The following is a 17,849-nucleotide window of genomic DNA, read 5'->3' as shown; positions in this document are numbered from 1 at the left end:
AGAGGGGCTGCCTTCTTTCTGCATTCCTTCTTTTTTTCCACGATCTTTCGGGCCGCCTACCTCAGTCGCTCGCTTAACACACGGCTTCGCATAATCATTCATCATCGTCATCATGGTTTCGGCGGCGCTTTCGGCGGCCGTCCTGGTTGGGGCTGGCGTCGCCAACGCTGCCTACAGCATCGCGACTAACGGTGCGCGGCTGCCCACTTCCCCTCTTATCACCGCCCTCACTCGGGACTGACCGACCGTGCGCAGACGATATCAAACGGACCGCGGCCGACGTCGCCTGGGACCTCCTGCAGTACTACAAGGGCAACCAGACAGGACAGACGCCGGGAATCCTGCCCGGTCCGCCTCCGGCAGGCGACTACTACTGGTGGGAGGCCGGCGCCATGTGGGGGACGCTGATCGACTACTGGAAGCTGACGGGCGATTCGACGTACAACGACTTGGTAACGCAGGCGATGCTCTGGCAGGTCGGCCCGGACAGAGACTACATGCCGCCCAACGTGACGGCCTCGCTCGGCAACGACGACCAGGGCTTTTGGGGTATGTCGGCCATGCTGGCGGCCGAAAACAACTTCCCGAATCCTCCGGCCGACCAGCCGCAGTGGCTTGCCCTCGCGCAGGCCGTCTGGACCACGCAGGCGAGCCCCGATCGGCACGACAACACGTGCGGTGGTGGGCTGAGGTGGCAGATCCCGGTGGTTAACAACGGATACGACTACAAGAACAGTGAGGCGAATCCGCGGAGCCTTCGGTGAGAGCCTTGGGTGCGTGCGCAGGAAATGCTGACCACGGCAGGCATCGCAAACGGCTGCTTCTTCAACCTCGGCGCGAGGCTCGCTCGCTATACCGGCAACAGCACGTATGCCGAATGGGCCGAGAAGACGTGGGACTGGGTGAGAGCCGTTGGCTTCATGGACGACAAATACAACATCTACGACGGCGGCCACGTCGAGCAGAACTGCACCGACATCAACAGGGCCCAGTTCTCGTACAACAACGCCGTTTACCTCCTAGGCGCTGCGTACATGTACAACTACGTGGGTCTGCCCCTCGTGTTCCGTGCAACTAGCCTGCAGCTGACATCAGTATCCTGCACCTCAGACGAACGGAAGCGACACGTGGAAGGAGAGGCTGGAGGGGCTGGTCGACGCGACCATCGCTACATTTTTCCCCAACAACATCGCGTATGAGATCGCCTGCGAGGAGCAGATGTCGTGCACGACCGACATGCTCAGCTTCAAGGGCTACCTCCACCGCTGGATGGCGACGGCGACGCAGATCGCCCCCTTCATCTCCGCCAAGGTCCTGCCCGTCCTCAAGACGTCCACCGCCGCCGCCGTCGACACGTGCACGGGCGGCACCAACCAGCGGACGTGCGGCTTCAAGTGGAGCACCAAGGCGTTCGACGGCAGCGTCGGCGCCGGGCAGCAGATGAACGTCCTGGCCGCCGTGTCGTCGCTCCTGATCGACCAGGTGCCCCCGCCCGTGACCAACTCGACCGGCGGCACGAGCAAGGGCGACCCGACCGCCGGCATGCACTCTGATACCTTCCAGAACACGCTGGCGCCGCCGACGGCCGCGGACAAGGCCGGCGCCAGCATCCTGACCATCCTAATCTTGTGTTCGGCGGTCGGCACGTTTGGGTGGATGAGCGTCGGGGAGTGACGCGGCGGTGCGGCGGGAGAGGGGGCGAGCTATTTCTTCTTCTTTTGGCCGCTAGCGGCAACGTTCGTACGTATATAGCCACGTTGCCATTTCTTTTGTCATTTGTTTTCTTGGGCTTTGGCGTTCGGTTGGGCGAGGATATCCCCTGCGCGGTCCAGGATCAGTCTTTTCGGCCTATCTCATAGCTTGATAGCTTGCTTACTCACTTTGAGAGGAAGCCCTCAATGTGAGGGTGAGGTTGATGACGATTGCCCTGTGGTTTGCCTCACAGTCGAGGGCCAAACCCGTGTGGTGCTTGCCGCGCCTCTCAGGGCCATATGGCGCGGATGCCCTTGATGATCTTGCAGTCCGCCTTGTGCCCGCCCTCGCTCCACCCTTTGACCTGACACTCCTGCATCATCAACCGCCAGGGTCAGTCAGGGCACTCGTTCCCGCCACAGTCGATTCAGTCCAGAAGCGAAGCACCCGCACTCACCTTACTACAGTACTCGACCTCCCCGCACCCCGTACACTTCATCAACCCCCCTTTCCCCTTCCCTTGCCCGCCGCAGGTCTCACATCCCGTCCGGCCCCCTTCTTCCCGTCTCCCCTCCCTCTCCCGCAGCCACGCACCCACCTGCACCACCCTCTCCAACCCCCCAGGGATAACCCTCACCTCCGCCTCCTGCTCCCTCTCGACAGGCACAAATCCCTGCTTCTGCCTCTTCCTCCCCGCACCCAAATCCCCCCCACCACCACCACCTCCTCCCCTTTCCTTATCACCCACTCCTCCTCCTCCTCCCTCCTCCTCCTCCTCCCCTCTTTTCTCCCGGGCGGCACCGGCACCGGCACCGGCACGGGTACCCCGCGTCCGCCGCGCCCCGCGCAAGACGACCGTCGCGCCCCGCCGCATCCCCCGCGCCGCCAGGTCGGGCGCGTCCGGCCCCGCGCCCGGCCGCGACGTGTACACCAGCGCGAACGAGGTGCCGGCGCGGTCGGCCAGGATCAGGGTTGGTTTTGTCAGCGTCATGTTGTGCGTTATCTGCGCGAGGAGGTAGTAGTCTTGGGCTTGGGCTTCGTGTGTGGGGCCGGGGGGTGGTTGGTGGTTTTTGGGTTGGGATGGGGATGGGGATGGGGAGGAGGGGGTGGTGGTGGTGAAGGGGAGAGCGTTGAAAGGGGGGAAGATGGTGGGGGAGGTGAAATCTGGGACGGGCATTCTGGGCAGCTTTAACGGATGGGGTGAAGCAGCTGGCGGTCTACACTACGGGCCGGGTTATGGATTCTTTGCTGTGTTGATTCGGGAGTGTAAGACGAAACTGCGGTTAAGGTTTGAAGGATGAAGCGGGAGGATTAGACGCGGGGTTACATCGGACTCGGGACGCATCCACTTCAGCTTGGCATCGAGGGGACACGGGGGCCGGATGGGGGCCAGATCCGGTCCGATGGGTACCGTACCACGGTGTGGCGTCTGCAAGATCCGGTATCACGGCAGTTCGAAGGTAATTCGTATGCCTGTAGGTGGACTTGCAAGATTTGCTTGCTTGTTACAGGCATTTACTACCGTTCTCCGGTAGGTAACACACCACAACTTCTTCCTACATAATCCCTCCACCAGGCCGAACCCCCGAAGCCCTCCCCCGACCCCCTCGTCGGCCCTTAATCCTCGACTGACTTGGGCTCGTGGACCAGTTCATACATAATGTCGGTCCGCATGGTGTACTTGGTCCCCGCCAGCACGTCATCCCCCGAGTGCAGCAGCCGCCGGTGCTGGAAGATGAGCACCCGGCCGGCCTTGGGGTGTATGTCGAGGCGCCGCTTCTCGTCGTCGGAGAAGAACGTCGTCGCGCCCCCAACCAGCTCCGCGTCCGGGTCCTCGGCCTTGCTGTCGTTCAGGTAGAGGTGGATCGTGAACATGGTGCGGATCTTCCGCGACGGGTCCTTGTCATCGTGATACGGCGCGTCGCAGTGAGCTGTTAATGTTTTTCGTTGGTCAACCAAGGTAGTCTTCCAGTCGAACGCGGCCGGATCAACAAAACAAAGTTGATGGGATAGTTGAAAGAGGAGGAAACCGAAAACTCACGCCTGAAGAACCCGCCCTTCCCATACCTCAAGAACCTCATCCTCTCATTGACCCTGACAAACACCCACCTCGCCCCCTCCGCCTCCACCCGGCCGGTAACATCCTTCTCGGCACCCCCCACCTCCGCAAACCTCTCCCTGAACCCAGGCCCAGCCGCCAGACACCGCGCCCACAGCCGATCCACCACCTCCTGGCAGTCCCACACAATACGATCGCCATTGCGATAGCCCTGCTCAAGCACCTCAAACCCGCGACCGACGTTGACCAGGGCCGGGCCCCAGGGATCGTCGGGGCCGCGGCGCAGCTCGGACCCGGGCTCGCCGGGCGCGGGCACGCTGGCCTCGGCCAGGGCCAGCAGCGCGGCGCACTCGGACGGCGACAGCACGTGGTCCAGCACGACCGCGTACAGGCCGGCGTACTCGGGCAGCGGCGTGCTCGGCCAGGGGATCGGCGTCGCCGTGATGGGCCGCGCGTCCGGCGGGAGGGTGGTGCTGCTGAGGAAGGAGGGGGGCAGCGGCACCGGGGCGGAGATGTAGTTTGTTTGGATCGGGCGGTTGTGCTTTGGGGCTGCGAGCGCGGAGGGCTGGGCCGGGTTGGGGGTGTTCTTGGATTTGCGTGTGAAGAGGAACATTGTGGTGGTAATGGTGGCGGCGGCGGCGGCGGCGGCGGTGGTGGTGGTGGTGGTGGAATGGGCGAGTATTTATTTATTGATGGGGACGGACGGATGGTTGATGGATGAATCTCTCGGGGAGTGCTGGAACGTACCGGCGGGATCAGGTCACGGCCGAGAGTTGGCACTACCAGCAGGCGACCGCCAAGGTAAATATAGGAACTTGAGAGAGACGAGGAGCTAAATATCAAAGGACAAGTGTCGTCCTCCTGTTGTTGTGGAAATGCTTGGGGCGCAGTCCTACCAGTCAGGTCCTTAGCGTCAGCAGTGTCCTTCGTTTGTCAGGCTAGAGCAGCCCCCCTGTCAGGTCCATAAGAAGCGCTATATAGAAGAACTCTGCGCGTTTCATACGCAGTATACTAGCTCGGACTTCCTCGCATTCTGCGATGTGCTTGTATGTACGGAAAATTATTGCCCCCTAGGCATCAAAATGGGAAGCCTGGAGTATCAACAGGGGGTATCTCCCACGGAACGCACCACTCAACGCCGCCAGGCAGCATTCATGACGTCCTATTCATTATAAAACCACGCGGAAACGTGGCTGCAAGGAAACTAGGGACCAGGCATCCCGAGTAACACACGGATTACCAAAAACATGCCAACCCAAACCGAGGTATCTCTCTATGCCATGCCGCCCAAGACTGAAGAGTTTTTGTACCCAAACATGCGCTTGACGCCGATCCACAACTCGAACGCCTCCAGCTTGATCTCGACCCTCAGCAGCCCCAGCCAGGCGGCCAGCACGCGCAGCGCGTTAGGCGGCCAGTACAGCGAGCCGCGCCGGCGGATCTCCTCGAGCTGCTCGTGGAACACGGTGCGGGTGCAGTAGCGGGCCAGGATGAGGAACTGGCGCACGGGGCCCTGCCGCGTGCGCAGGTTCTCGTCCAGGCTGCGGGTCAGGTCGTTGGTCTTGAGGATGAGCAGGATGATGCGCGGCACCTGGCCGAGCATCTGCACCAGATCGGCGAGCAGGCCGTCCTGCAGCGCGCCGCTCATCGCCTTCTGCTCGCTCGCGTCCTTGGGCTTCAGGATCGACGAGCTGACGACGCTGAAGTCGCGCCCCGTGATGGCCGACGCGAACAGCGGGAACTTGTCCTCGCCCACGCCGGCCACCTCGGTCACGTACCTCTTCATGCGCTCCATGTCGCCGTCGATGATGGCCAGCCACATCTTGGCGTACGAGCGCCGTAACGACTGCGGGATGTCCCGGTACAGGCCGTGGTCGTACAGGATGATGTCGAAGTTGGCCCCCCGCCGGGCCGGGTTCTTGCGGATCGCGATGTTGCCGCCGTGAGGGTCGCAGTGCAGCGGCGCGCCGTCGCCGAAGATCATCTCGTTGAATATCCGCGCCAGCGTGGCCGACACCTCGTCGCGGTCGATCCCGTTCGAGTCGAGATACTCGAGGTCGTCGAGCCGGCGTCCCGTCTCGTAGGCCATGACGAGAATGCGCCTCTTCGCCCAGACGACGTCCGGGATGACGAGCGGCAGCTCCGGGATGCGAGCAAAGTATTCCTTCGTGCGCCGCGCATTCTCCGCCTCGCATCGGAAGTCCAGCTCGATCGGAAGCGAGACCTCGATTTCGGACGACAGCCACTCGAGGTCGTATTCGGGGAAGAAGCGCTTCAGGGTCGAGAAGGTGAAGCTGGTGAGCGACATGTCCAACTTGGACCATTGTTCCAGGCTCGGATGTTGCACCTTGACGGCCACCTTCTGCCCCGTCTCCTTGATTGTTGCGAGGTGGACTTGTGCGAGCGAAGCGGCGCCAATCGGCTCGGGCGAGAACTCGGAGAAGTAGTCCCACAGCTCCTCCCCTGTGTCCTTCCTGAACATCTGCTCAATCGATTCGAACGAGGACACGGGGCATCTGTCCTGCAGGGGTATGAAGGTCGTCGTCCATTCCGCGGGGAGGAGGTAGTTCATGGCGCTCTACGAGACACAGTCAGAGTACCGAGCCGGTTACGCGAACGTTCGAGGAGACATACCAAGTGCTGGCCGAGCTTAATGAATATCCCACCATTCTTCTCTAGTACCTTCAGCGTCCTCTCAGCGCATCGTTTGTGGCAGGCCTTGAGAACATGTTCCTTCTCCTCAGCATCTTCGAGCTTCTCTCGTTGGTTTAACGTTGTTCGGTAGCTGTCACAATCTCAGCATCCGCCCGCCAGTTGTGTGGCTCCTTGCCAAGAATTCTCACTCGTTGATACATAAAACAAGAGTCGCCGCCACTCGTCCCGTGCGCTCTATTGCGTCGTAGCCGTTCCTCACGTCGTCCCCGACTGACAGCAGCATCGCAGCCGCGCCGCCTCCGGCCGCAGTTGCTAGGAGCACCGCGGGCCGCCGCCGAGACTTCGGCTTAGCGGCCGCGAGCGAGGGTCCCGATGAGCTCCCATATTGCCGTGAGAGCGGTGCCCGGAGCCGGAACAAGCTCGTTCGAGAGAGTTGACTGCTGCGGCACCGGGCGCACGTCCAGCCCGGGGCGAAGAGGCGCTTGGTGACGAGCGAGGAAAAAGTCGGTTTCAGCATCCTTCTCGGCCGAGGCATGTCATTGCAAGCGTCTGTTCGAGCATTTGAGCGCGGCGTGGCTACCTCGAGGCATGGGTGGTGTTAGGAGGGATATGCGCAGCTTTTTGCTTCCTCACCGACGACCCTGCTTGAAATTTCTGGGCAGCTTAACCGCGCCGCAGCGCGTCGGGTGACCTCGGGTGACCTCCTCGGGTCAAGATGAATTTACTAACCCTTGAAGGCGTCTGAGGGTTAGGGTTAACTAGCGTGTGTCGTCGATCTACCTGGTTTATCACTTTCAGGGTCTTCCCTCTTCAGACAACTCTTGTCTTGCCAAAGCCATCTGAGTGAGTATTGGATATGTATGTAGTATAGTGTAGTATAGCTGGGCTGAGGAGGGTTCCACGGGCGTGTGGGTCACACTGGAAGCACAGGGTTGGGGATCGGCTGCACAGTATCCGGAAGTTAGTGTGCCAACTTAAGTCCATTGAACTCGACGACTACCTACGACATCTCTACGGATGATTCTCAATCTTATCCCGTACACAGCGGTTTTGCTTCCGCGTAGCGTGCAAGTGGACCTCTTTCGATGCCCCTTCAGTAATTGAAAACAACAAACCCATATACCAGCCTCGAGTGAAGCCGCCAACAAGACCAGCCAGCCAGCATTGGACAGTGGACGGTTTCTGCCCTTTCATAGCCGTCCCATCAATATGTGTCGAATTCTCCTTCCGTATACTTGTCCTTCATTCTCTCAAACTTGTCTGGAGCTTCCAGCCTCTCTCTGACTCCCCGGGGTGGTCCCTAAGCGGGGCATTCTAGTCCTCGTCCGAGTCCTCATCTTCGTCCTGCGCGCTCTCTCGGGTGGCGAGCTTCGCGAGGGTGACGTGGATCATGCGGCCCTGGCACGCGGGGCCCTTGCATACCGAGGCGAGCTTGTGCTGCGGGTTGAACATGACGAACGCGACCATCATCTTCTCTTCGTCGTCCGGCTGTTCCGCGGAGCCGGATTCTTCTGCTGCCTTGGGGTGCCGGCAGATCATGTCCGGCTCGCCGTTGTGGTCCGAGAACAAATCCACGATGTCCTGCAGCCTCCAGGGCTCGGAGCCGCGCACGGCGATGAGGTCCTCCAGACGGTAGAGCCGGAACTTGCTGCTGGCGTCGAGAAAGCGGTCTTGCATCTCGTGGCGGCGCTGGAATGCCTCGAGCGACACCAGGTGGTTCGTGTGCACCTGCGTGGTGGCGTCCGTCTTGCGGTTGTGGTCGATGATCCGCACCGGCGTGATCTCCACCGAGCAGGCTCCGACCTCGTCTCCGAGGAACACGTGCCTGGACGTGTTCCGCACCAGTCCGTACAGCATCCCGCGGGCCTCCCGGATGCTGGTGCACTGCAGGAGATAGCGGTTCAGGCACGACAGGGGAAAGTACGTCTCGCCGTCCTCGGGGAGGTGGTCGGCTGTCGTGAAGAGATAGTTGCCCGTCGCCGCCACGCGCGCCGAGTTCATCCCAACGCCGCTGATCATGCCGGCCTCGGTCAACAGGAACACGGTCGGGACGTTCTCCTCAGCCGAGTGGTGAAACTCGAGGCTGACAAAGAGGTTTTCGTCCAAGACCTGCTTTGTCGAGTTGCAGGCCCACGCGACGATGGCCTCGCCGGAGGCAGTGCCTTTCGCGGTGAACCACGAGGTAATCGTCTGATCCGCGCCGCGGCGGGGCCGCGTGTCCCAGTTGCGCGAGCCCACTTTCGCGTCGTCGACAAGCAAAGGGCTGAGGGCGGCGATGTCCTCGCGCGCGTTGAGGAAGACGATGCGGTCGATCGAGACGTCGGCGCCCATAGCGATGCCCTTCATCTCCTCATACCCCGTCGGCCACTCTTTGGCCAGCTCCTCTTTGTAACCCTGGATGAGCTTCTCACAGGTTTCCCTGCGCGGCACGCGGTCAGCCATCCTCTCTCATCGCCCGAGTGTTGAACGCCCTGAATTGTGCTCGCTCGCCCCGGAAGCCAGAACCGAGAGCGGAAAGGGGAATGGGAACAAAAGCTTACCACGTCGGGATGTCCTCGCGTTCTAGCGACCGGTTGATGTTGGAACGGATCTTGTCGCGGAACGCGATGCCGTACGCGAAGCCACGCATCCCCGGAGGGCCCGTCAGGGCGAGGCACGGAAAGTTGTTGTGCAGTTGGCAGGCCGCCGCGGACACCGGAGTGAGCGTGGGCAGGGTCGAGATGACCGTGGCCTCACCAAACGGCTGAAGAGATGTCACAGTAGCCATTGTTCTCTTGCTGAAGGTGGGTCTTTGTTCGGAAACGAAGCGGTTTGGACAGTGGAAGTCGTAAAGTAGCGGCGAGAGAGGTGAGTGGGTTGGATGGATTTCCCGGCCGGACAGCAAAGGTCAGGGAAGGAAGTGCCTTTTTATCATAGAGCGGGCAAGAGCTGGCCTCTAGGCAGCGTCGCGTCGCTTAGTCGGCGACCAAGCATGTGATGTAGATGACGGCGGAAGGCGGTCATTGCCATGTGGAAGAAGGTACAACCGCCGGCGGCTGCATGATGAACTCAGTTTTGAACAGTCCCGATAGGGGCAGCAGAACCCCTTTTGTTTGCAACAGAACTCTCTCAAGCATGCGCAATGCTGACTTCACATGTCCTCACACTCACATGCCTACACATTTTGTGATGCTCACTCTTTGCGTATATATCTCGGACTGGGTGTGTGTATCAGCTGACCATCAGGCACTCCGCTCTTCCAGCCAATGGGTAAGAGAAAAGAGAGCATATGGATGCTTGCAGTTGGGCACTTCAACTGCTTTGCCAGCTGCTTTTTTGAGTGTTCTTTCCTGGACTTATCCCTGTGATACCACTCACCTCTTTGTCATTCTGCTCTGTCCCATGAGCAGTGTGGCTAGGCCCCTGTCACCACTTCCAGCCCAGCGTTTGTTGACAATTCATACGTAACAGGAGCAACCAGACCCCTGAATGAATGATGCGTTTGGGCGCCATGTGGCTGACAGGGATGAAAAACTGAAAACTGAGGTGCAGAAACTGGCCCGCTTTCCGCAGCTTCGTGCCTCTTCGCCTGCACCTACTAGTAACCGCGGAATTGGACTTGGAACGGCAAGAGCGAGACGGTAAATGTACGGAATACACAATAGAGGTGATGCAGATGCTCCTCTTGATTGCATGTCCAGGAGGGATTGCGGCTCTGTGGGCCACAAACTGTTCTGGCGGGATCGAGTCACACGAGCCCTCGTGAACCCTGGCCCAGGATGCCTCGTGTTGAACTCTTTGAAACCCAGGACCACCGCCTTGGACTTGGTCGCCGGTATTTGAGATTTGATACTGGAAGTCGGGTGCCTACTGCGTAATTCCATAGGCAGGGAATTCAAGTACGTCGTCGCTATCTGGACAAATCACAGCAACTTGGGGCCTGCAGCTTACCGTACACAAGTGCAACGGAGCGAGGAGGCACGAAATCGGCCGCTGTTCTCTCTCAGAAACGGTTTTCCAGGAACGGTTTCCAGGAACACGTGGAATTCCCATCATCATCTCCAAACCCCCGGCTGGCCCCAGGAGCCGGGGCTCGGCAACCCGCACCCGAGAATTGTTGACAGGACCCCGGAGCGGCGCTAGGCTTCTTGAGGTCGCAGCCGCGGCCGTTAGAGTTGACCGCCTCCGCGTCGGCGGGGCGTCCATGGCCCAAGCTCCCTCAACAAAGTGGATTCACCGCCAGTCAGAGCTGCTCAATTGGCCGGGGGTGAGGCCTTGTCAGTCTGGTCTGTTGGGAATCTGTCGAGATGATGCGACCAGGGGGTGCTCGAAGAATTCTGTCCGGAGTAACTAATTCGTAGTGCACACATCGAGCGAAAGGCTGAAGACGGCATTCCTGAAGATCGAGAGCGCATTGCGAGCTGTTGGCATGATTGCTGCGATGGTTCCGTAGGTGCGACGATCGACCGAGCGTCGGCCCATCGAGCATGGAACTGCCGAATTGTACCGATGTCCTCGGCCTTGCCAGTCTGCAGAGAAACGCTGTCAAGCACCGTCGGACATGTACAAACCAATGCGTGCTCTGGATCCCCAGGTTAAATGCCAGGCGGCCCGGCATGCCAGGATGGGAGGGGGTCGTGGTACGCTGATCCGGCAAGAGGTCATCCCACCACCCAGTCATTCCAGGTTCCCATGCGGAGGTCCGACTCGTCACTTATACCTGCCGTGTCCCCTCGAGCCAGCTTCCCCTCCCGATCTCCAACTGTCCAGTCCCCATCCCATCATTGCTCAACCGTGCCTGCTTGATTGTGTCCGATTGCCAATTCCATCAATCGACCTCAACTGCATTAATTGCATCAAAAGTAGCCCGTTGTAGAACTATCCGAAGCCTCCGCACCTGCCCGCAGCGTCATGTCGTCGCGACTTACAGTCCCCGTCTCCAAACTCACCCGCGCCTTGAGCACCACGCCCGCCGCCTCGCGGCCGAGCCATGTCCTCAACAATGTCTCCAAAGCAGCAGCAGCCGCCGCCGCCGGCGGCAGGAAACCAAGCGCCCTAGCCGAGGAACCTCCTTCCGACGTAAGCGTCCACCAAACCACCACCATCTCCCAACCAGCTAGCTCACTCACACTTCCCCCACAGCAGCAGCAGCGCAACCACTCCACGACCACCACCACCACCAGCGCCCCGCACCGCCCCGGCACGCCGCGCCCGCGCAAGCCCATCCCCTTCATGCAGACCTTCCACCACTCAGCCCCCAAACCCGCCCAGCCGACCTTCGCCACCGTCGACCGGGCAATCCTGCCCGACCTCTCCCTCCTCGCGGCACAGGAATCCTCAGAAGCAGCGGGCGGCGGCAGCGGCGCGTACGATCCGTACCTACACATCCGCGTGCCGCTGCTGCCGGACGCGCGGGCTCCCCCCGCGCCGGTGGCGGGCTGGCGGCGGCCGGCGGAGGCGGCGGACGCGACGCCGCTGCCGCGCGCCGAGATCTGCGTCGTGGCGGCCGGCGGCCCGGCGGGCGTGCTCCCCCCCGCCGCGCTGACCGAGGTCGAGGGGATGGGCGTCGACGGGGTCGAGCTCGGGTTCGCGCACCTCCTTGGACGGGAGGAGGGGGAGGGGGAGAGCTATGAGATGGGTCCCGGCATGATTCGGGATGTGTGGAAGGGGATGGTGGAGGATGTTTTTGGTGGTGCGGGGAGTAGTAGTAGTAGTGGGAAGGGTGGACCTGCTGCTGCGGCTTGAGCTTGATTGAGCTGGCTCTCGAGCGAGGTTGGAGACCGCTGCGTGCGGGTTTTCGGGCGAAAAAGCCGGGTAGGGTTGGGGGAGGAGGGGTGTTTGTTGCTCGGTTTCACTGCGCTGTTGGATGACAGACTGCAACTTGTAGGATGACTTGGTGATGATTACGGCTGTTGTAATTCTGCTACTGCGTTGATGGCATCGGGCCTGAAGCTCAACCGCGGGCTCTTTCCCATTCACTTTTATCTGGTTCCAGGTTGCAGGTTGCTCCGAACTCGGGTTTGAGCGCAGCTCTTTTGGCTACCCTGAACGGACAGATCTGTCCGGACAAGCGAAAAATAACAAACTAGCTAGTTGTTCATCTCTCCCTAACTGTCGATGATATGTCCCAAGCCACCGTCACCGTCCTTATACGCTGGTATCTCATCATTCTGTGTATAACGAGGCCGTATGCAACCCGCAGCTGCTTGTTCGTGGCTTCTCTTACCTGCCGTGGTCCACAGCCAAGCTCGACGGCCTCACTGCACACGGAACGTCGCCGCTCGACTCTCGACTCTCCTCCCCCTGACTTTTCCCCCCAAGCACCTTACCGCTGTTTTGTCCTAAACGTTACCTTTTCTTGGCGCTCGGCCGCGGCTTGCACTCGTCCTGCTGCACGGGGTGCAGCATCACCTTGGTCGGGTACGAGGGCGTGTTGCCCTGGAAGCCCTTGGACCAGTCGTAGCTGATGCTGTAGGCGAAGATGCTGCCCGTCTTGTTGAACGTCGTGGCCGTGATGCTGCCGCCGACGTTCGGGTACCCCTTCAGCCGGTGCTTGGCGTCCTTGTCCCAGAAGTGGAACGTGCCGTCGCTGCCCGCCGTGCTGAAGGTGCCGTGCTGCGGGTGGAACGAGATGTCGTTGACCGCGTACACGTTGGTCACGTTCCCTTGCGGCGGGTCGCGGTGGCATTTGAAGGAGAAGTTCAGGCTGTTTGAGATGGGGGCGGCGGTTAGAAAGCTCCTGTTCCGGAAAAGGGCTGGGGGAGTCTGAGACATCGACTTACCTCGAGTCTTTATCCTCGACATATTGGATCGCGCACCGGCCCTCGATGCTGCCAATCGCGAAGCCTTGCGAGTCGGTGAAGCAGCTGACTACCCGCGTCTGCCACTTGAGCGGGCTCTGCAGCGTCTTGTAGAACTTCACCGGCTCCTTCAGGTTGATCACGTTGATGTACCGGTCGGCCGTGCCAATAACGAGCAGGTTCTCCCGCACGTCCATCGTATAGACGCGCTCCTGGCAGGTCACCGTGCCCGCTGGCTGCGGAGTGCGGAAATCCCAGTACTTGATCGTCTTGTCCCACGAGCCGGTGACGGCCATCGGCGTGCCGTTGCTCTCAAAGTAGCGCACGCTGCGCACGGGTTGGTCGTGCTGCGCGACCTGCAGCATCTGGCCGGTGGCGAGGTCCAGCACCTTGGCTTGCTTGTCGGCGCCGCCCGAGATCACCTTTTGGCCATCCTATCGCGGGAAAATGGTCAGCGACCTGCAGACTAAAAAAGGCGTGCTCAGTCCTGGAGTGTCTACCAACCTTGAAGAAGTCGACCGAGAACACGGGGCCGTCGTGCTCGATCTGGGCCTTCCCTTGGCCTTGGCCATTGCTCATGATCTCGTAGATGCGCACTTTCTTGTCCCAGCTCGCCACCGCCAAGAAGTCCTTGAGGTCGGCCGGGTTCGGATTGAACGCGAGGTCCGAGATGCTATCTTCGGGCGGGCTCCCGAGCTCAACATCCTGCTTCAGGTCGCCGAGCGTGTTGGAAGTCGTCGACGTCGCCGTCCCAAAAAGGCCCGCCATTGGTGCGGTTGCTGAATTGGCCTTGCAAGCCCTCTGCGGCCGCAGAGTTTAATACGAAACCACGTAGCTGGCGCTTGCTGGTCGGTTGTTGCGAACAACGCTGTTGTTGGGACGATAACTTCGGTCGTGTACAACTGCAAGGCGGTCGCCTCAAAGCGCGATTGGAGTGACGCTTTTCGAGGCCGCGGAAAGCAGCGTCGGGGCTCCACCCTGCAGAACGCTAAGACGACTCAGGCGGTGGGAAGAGGCCGCGCGCCCGGACCACTGCATATGATGCCCCACTTCCAAAAAATTAATCCATAAAACCGCAAATTCAATCGCGGTTGCGCATTTGACTTCCTTTTTTCCCTCCAAGCCCCCCTCGCCCAACAGATCGCTATTCGAAGCTCACACACGGAAAGAGTCGCATGCTCTTTCGCCTTGCGCAAAGAATAAAGCTTTGGGAGAAAGTCCCCGGACACCCACCTTCTTGTTCATTCAGGAAGCTGGTCGCGGAAACGCGCCGCCATAGAAGCACCGCGGCTGATCTCGGCCGCCAGTTCCTTTGTCTGTCACGGCTCGCCCGGCCCATCCACTCCAAAGTCGGCCGGCACTCCGTCGCGTCGTCGCGGGACCGTGCAGCAGTCCGTTCCCGGGGCGGTGGGACCACATGGACGAAGATATGAGTCCGCGCTCTCGTTCCGGGGACGGATTTGCTGTGCCCACGACGGGCGGCGGATGAAGCCGGCCGATGGTGGGCTGCCGCGGGGTCCGGTCTGGACGGGGAGCGTCACGGCTGGCTCGAGAGGTTTCGTCAAGATGCCACAGATATGCGATTGCTCGCTCCCCTGGCAACGGGGGCCGCGAGTTACTCGACGGGGCTCATTCTTGGTGCGAGGGGGGCTTCAACCCACACACGCATGCTCTGGTCTTTTTCGGCCTGGAACCTTGCGGTCGGCGCACAGCTGGACAACTCGAAACTCTAGGCCTCGCGGGAGGCCCATTCATTTGTCTACGCTCCCGGCCGCTTGGTCCCGGTGTCGAAGGGGCTCTGTCGCAGTTCAAGTGATGATAATCCATTTATAGAGTCAAGCTCTGAGGTGGAGCCGGCGTAAAGCGTCGCGCGACCCCCGTTGATGACTCGAAAATGCGTTATGGTATCTGATGGACTGTCTAAACACTTGTTCTATTTTCATTAGGTAGTAGTTGATCTTTAGCAGGAGTTGACGTCTATCGTGGCCCGCTTTCACCGCTGGTCGTCGCTCGAGGCTTGTTGAAGCCATTCTCGCCTTTCCAATTTCTTCTCACGCTCGTGGTTGAACAGTATTATGTACCCCCTGCTGCATGCCCGCATGCTTCACTGCCGCGTGGTCTCCCTCTTACGCTGCTCTTCCTCGAGCAATTCACGCTGCTTGTGTGCGGCCTCAATGTCGGCCTTCATCCCCTTGGCCCTCTGGCGCGCCTCGTACAGATCCCTGCTCTTCATGATCCTCTGCACGATGGTGCCGGCGTTGACGTCTTCAAACTCGTGGTGGCCAATCTCGCGGTAGATGCCCATCTCCTTGGGCTCGGCGTAGACGTCGGTGGTGAAAGGCATGAAGGACGTCGGGCCATGATAGACAGCATCGGGCGTGCCCCAGGGGAGCGAGGTAAGATACTTCTTGGTGGGCGTGAACGGCGCGCCGAAGATGACGGCATGGACATACTATGGGCGCGTCAGCAAATGCTCGCTGAGTATCTACCCGGCACCGCTGGTCAGGGGCAGGACCTACCCGGCACTGCAGAACGCAGAGACCGCGCTCGTAGATGTTCATGATGGGGTAGTTAACCCCCTTCCAAGTGTTGATAACCTCGTCATCGTGGACGCCAGCAACCACAAAGACGGGCCCGTAGTCGGCGCCCTTGCCGCGCCGCTCGTTGACCGCCTGCTCCGAGTACCAGCCGTCCTGCCTGGCCAGCTCCTCCTCAGCCTCCGTCACCATGCGCAGGAACTGGATGTGGCCGCTCGAGAACAGGTCGAACCCGCCATCCACGTACACCACGCGCTGGCCGGGCCTCGGCCCCACCCCGGCGAACAGCTCCCTGAAGCCGCCCTCGGGCCGCCAGAACCAGACGTGCGCGCCGGGCTTCCGGGCGGTCTCGTCGGTCGCGTACAGCCGGATGCGCTCCAGCATGGCGGCGGCGTTCTCGGCGCGCTCGGCCTCGGTGCCGGGGCCTTCCTCGCCGGCCAGCACCCGCTCGAGCGAGCGGATGAAGTGCCCCCGCGTGCACAGCAGCATGCGGCCGACCAGGTCGGTCGTCGAGATGCTGGGCGTGCGGCGCACCACCTTGAAGCGCCCCGCGGCCTTGACGAAGCGGTAGCAGTCCTCGCCGCTGCTGTCCGACGTGATGTCGTCGCCGTGCACCACGTACTTGCACCCGAAGTGGCTGATCCAGTCGAGCTGCGTCACGTAGGGCGCGTGCGCGATCGACTTGGTCACCCAGCGGCAGGCGTCGGTGGCGAGGAGGCTGGGCAAGGGGGAGGGGGGTTGGTCAGTTTGCGAGGCAGGGGGGTTGGTTGGGTGCGGCTCAGGAGTAGCTGTCTGCGTACCGTTCTTTGAGGTTCATGACGGTGGGGCCTTTGTTTTCGAGGATGGCCTCGTCCGAGTGCACGCCGACGTAGAGCTCGTCGCCGAGCTGGCGGGCCTGCACCATGGCTCCGGCATGTCCTGGACCGGGTTAGCAACTTGACTGGCGGTCGTGGTGTTGCGCTGCAACGGGTCGAGGGCTGCTCACCGTGGTGGAAGAAATCGAAGCAGCCGTCAACCCAGAGGCGTCCTTCTAGCAATTCGGGGGCTGGGTCGCCGGGCGGGAGTGTCTCGTTGGCCGCTGCCATTGCTTCTGCTTGTGCTTGTGGTGTTGTTGAGGTCTTGACAAGCTATCCGTATAGGTACTTGTTGGTCGGGAATGGGCTCCACTGCTGTGTTTGCTGGGACACAGAGCAACAGGGTTTCTCTTGAAAGAGTTGGAAACGGACAACTAACAACTTTCACATGCAGACATACTCCGTACAGAATAGTGAACTGGAAATTGGAAATGGCTCAATTCAGTTTGACAGCGTGCCGTTGCGGAGCAAACCGACGCAAGCGAGCTTAATTGCAGTCTCCCTCAGCACATGCACAGGTGTTAAGCACCCGCATCTTTGCCCCGCCGGCGTTGAATTGAAAGTTGCAAATAGGTATCCCATGCACGGCGTGCGTCTCGCTCATGTGGAAAATCGAAAGAGAAAAACAAAGCAACAGTGGCACAAAAGCCCATGCAATCATCACCTTAAGTTACTGCGCGGTGGAACTGTACAGTATTCCGTACATCCCGCTGCCTCGGAATCGGCTGAGCCATCCGAGGATCATCGGTTTCAGCACATGCTGGGCAACTCCCTCAAGGCGCCGGTCCTGGATACCTATCCAATACTAGGTGCCTAGTGGGCGAGCTACCTAGACAATGACCGAAGCTCTCGGCTGAATTTGCAAAAAATCAGCAGGCACAAACCGGCACTACTAGCTTCTCTGTGCTGGCGACTCCCGAGACAAAAAAGCGTGGTAGTGGGACAGTGCTGAAGTCGAGATGGGACGGGATGGCCAGGTTCCCGGCCCGTGACAAAAACGTGAGCGTGGGAGATCCCTGTGACTGTTGGGCTCGTCATGGGTGAGCTTGATAAAAAAGGCGCCGAGTCATTCGCGATCCTCGCCTCAATAAAAACATCCGTCGCGCAACCTCTTCGTCCCAACATCGACTTATACACTAGATATGTCGTCGCTGCTTTCTGTTTCCAACGGTCATTTTCTCGATCCGCACGGCGCCCACTCTCAATACCTTCCCCACTACGGATACACCTACACGTAATTTACCTCTCGGCCTGCGACAGATTACACAGCAGT

General features: G+C 60.4%; 8 protein-coding genes across 8 annotated transcripts; 2 read left to right on the top strand and 6 right to left on the bottom strand.

The window, feature by feature from the left end:
* The first annotated feature begins 19 nt into the window (after nt 1-19).
* THITE_2108918 (glycoside hydrolase family 76 protein) lies at nt 20-2,083 on the top strand. Its single transcript, XM_003649818.1, has 5 exons — nt 20-191; nt 256-735; nt 805-1,046; nt 1,111-1,740; nt 1,893-2,083. The coding sequence occupies exons 1-4, from the start codon at nt 113-115 to the stop codon at nt 1,672-1,674; spliced, it is 1,365 nt and encodes a 454-aa protein (XP_003649866.1). The 5' UTR covers nt 20-112; the 3' UTR covers nt 1,675-1,740; nt 1,893-2,083.
* A 438-nt stretch (nt 2,084-2,521) lies between these two features.
* Nucleotides 2,522-2,869, bottom strand: THITE_27976 (uncharacterized protein; the record flags this gene model as incomplete). The annotated part of the gene is made up of 1 exon (XM_003649817.1): nt 2,522-2,869. A coding segment is annotated over one exon (348 nt), but the record flags the coding sequence as incomplete, so codon positions are not given.
* Nucleotides 2,870-2,979: 110 nt separating this feature from the next.
* Nucleotides 2,980-3,588, bottom strand: THITE_2108916 (uncharacterized protein). Its single transcript, XM_003649816.1, has 2 exons — nt 3,343-3,588; nt 2,980-3,223 (listed from the first exon to the last, which is right to left on the bottom strand). The coding sequence occupies exons 1-2, from the start codon at nt 3,565-3,567 to the stop codon at nt 3,137-3,139; spliced, it is 312 nt and encodes a 103-aa protein (XP_003649864.1). The 5' UTR covers nt 3,568-3,588; the 3' UTR covers nt 2,980-3,136.
* A 1,413-nt stretch (nt 3,589-5,001) lies between these two features.
* THITE_2108913 (uncharacterized protein) lies at nt 5,002-7,241 on the bottom strand. The gene is made up of 4 exons (XM_003649815.1): nt 6,810-7,241; nt 6,595-6,718; nt 6,386-6,536; nt 5,002-6,329 (listed from the first exon to the last, which is right to left on the bottom strand). The coding sequence occupies exons 2-4, from the start codon at nt 6,687-6,689 to the stop codon at nt 5,025-5,027; spliced, it is 1,551 nt and encodes a 516-aa protein (XP_003649863.1). The 5' UTR covers nt 6,690-6,718; nt 6,810-7,241; the 3' UTR covers nt 5,002-5,024.
* A 112-nt stretch (nt 7,242-7,353) lies between these two features.
* THITE_2108911 (uncharacterized protein) lies at nt 7,354-9,118 on the bottom strand. The gene has a single exon (XM_003649814.1). The coding sequence runs from the start codon at nt 8,846-8,848 to the stop codon at nt 7,721-7,723; it is 1,128 nt and encodes a 375-aa protein (XP_003649862.1). The 5' UTR covers nt 8,849-9,118; the 3' UTR covers nt 7,354-7,720.
* Nucleotides 9,119-11,296: 2,178 nt separating this feature from the next.
* THITE_2085043 (uncharacterized protein) lies at nt 11,297-12,130 on the top strand (the record flags this gene model as incomplete). Its single annotated transcript, XM_003649813.1, has 2 exons — nt 11,297-11,464; nt 11,528-12,130. 2 exons carry the CDS (start codon nt 11,297-11,299, stop codon nt 12,128-12,130), a joined length of 771 nt encoding a protein of 256 aa, XP_003649861.1.
* THITE_2169483 (uncharacterized protein) lies at nt 12,107-13,972 on the bottom strand. Its single transcript, XM_003649812.1, has 4 exons — nt 13,690-13,972; nt 13,168-13,619; nt 12,352-13,091; nt 12,107-12,147 (listed from the first exon to the last, which is right to left on the bottom strand). The coding sequence occupies exons 1-3, from the start codon at nt 13,951-13,953 to the stop codon at nt 12,734-12,736; spliced, it is 1,074 nt and encodes a 357-aa protein (XP_003649860.1). The 5' UTR covers nt 13,954-13,972; the 3' UTR covers nt 12,107-12,147; nt 12,352-12,733.
* A 1,181-nt stretch (nt 13,973-15,153) lies between these two features.
* On the bottom strand, nt 15,154-16,935 carry THITE_2108904 (uncharacterized protein). The gene is made up of 4 exons (XM_003649811.1): nt 16,708-16,935; nt 16,523-16,640; nt 15,705-16,440; nt 15,154-15,637 (listed from the first exon to the last, which is right to left on the bottom strand). The coding sequence occupies exons 1-4, from the start codon at nt 16,805-16,807 to the stop codon at nt 15,290-15,292; spliced, it is 1,302 nt and encodes a 433-aa protein (XP_003649859.1). The 5' UTR covers nt 16,808-16,935; the 3' UTR covers nt 15,154-15,289.
* Nucleotides 16,936-17,849: the final 914 nt, after the last annotated feature.

The sequence above is a fragment of the Thermothielavioides terrestris genome, chromosome 1 (assembly GCF_000226115.1).
Source record: "Thermothielavioides terrestris NRRL 8126 chromosome 1, complete sequence".
NCBI classification, from domain to species: domain Eukaryota; kingdom Fungi; phylum Ascomycota; class Sordariomycetes; order Sordariales; family Chaetomiaceae; genus Thermothielavioides; species Thermothielavioides terrestris.
This window is presented reverse-complemented; position numbering and strand designations above follow the sequence as displayed.

Bases quoted from the DNA above. Each gene is read 5' to 3' on its own strand.
- THITE_2108918 (XM_003649818.1), top strand. From the start codon at position 113: ATGGTTTCGGCGGCGCTTTCGGCGGCCGTCCTGGTTGGGGCTGGCGTC. The intron at 192-255 runs GTGCGCGGCTGC...GACCGTGCGCAG, and splicing joins CTACAGCATCGCGACTAACG to ACGATATCAAACGGACCGCG. The intron at 736-804 runs GTGAGGCGAATC...TGACCACGGCAG, and splicing joins CGGATACGACTACAAGAACA to GCATCGCAAACGGCTGCTTC.
- THITE_2108916 (XM_003649816.1), bottom strand. From the start codon at position 3,567: ATGTTCACGATCCACCTCTACCTGAACGACAGCAAGGCCGAGGACCCG. The intron at 3,224-3,342 runs CTGGTCCACGAG...TGTGTTACCTAC, and splicing joins GGACCGACATTATGTATGAA to CGGAGAACGGTAGTAAATGC.
- THITE_2108913 (XM_003649815.1), bottom strand. From the start codon at position 6,689: ATGCTGCTGTCAGTCGGGGACGACGTGAGGAACGGCTACGACGCAATA. The intron at 6,537-6,594 runs GTGAGAATTCTT...AGATTGTGACAG, and splicing joins CTTGTTTTATGTATCAACGA to CTACCGAACAACGTTAAACC. The intron at 6,330-6,385 runs GTATGTCTCCTC...TGTGTCTCGTAG, and splicing joins TTAAGCTCGGCCAGCACTTG to AGCGCCATGAACTACCTCCT.
- THITE_2108911 (XM_003649814.1), bottom strand. From the start codon at position 8,848: ATGGCTGACCGCGTGCCGCGCAGGGAAACCTGTGAGAAGCTCATCCAG.
- THITE_2169483 (XM_003649812.1), bottom strand. From the start codon at position 13,953: ATGGCGGGCCTTTTTGGGACGGCGACGTCGACGACTTCCAACACGCTC. The intron at 13,620-13,689 runs GTTGGTAGACAC...TTCCCGCGATAG, and splicing joins TCTCGGTCGACTTCTTCAAG to GATGGCCAAAAGGTGATCTC. The intron at 13,092-13,167 runs GTAAGTCGATGT...CATCTCAAACAG, and splicing joins GTCGAGGATAAAGACTCGAG to CCTGAACTTCTCCTTCAAAT.
- THITE_2108904 (XM_003649811.1), bottom strand. From the start codon at position 16,807: ATGGCAGCGGCCAACGAGACACTCCCGCCCGGCGACCCAGCCCCCGAA. The intron at 16,641-16,707 runs GTGAGCAGCCCT...AACCCGGTCCAG, and splicing joins CTTCGATTTCTTCCACCACG to GACATGCCGGAGCCATGGTG. The intron at 16,441-16,522 runs GTACGCAGACAG...CCCCTTGCCCAG, and splicing joins GTCATGAACCTCAAAGAACG to CCTCCTCGCCACCGACGCCT.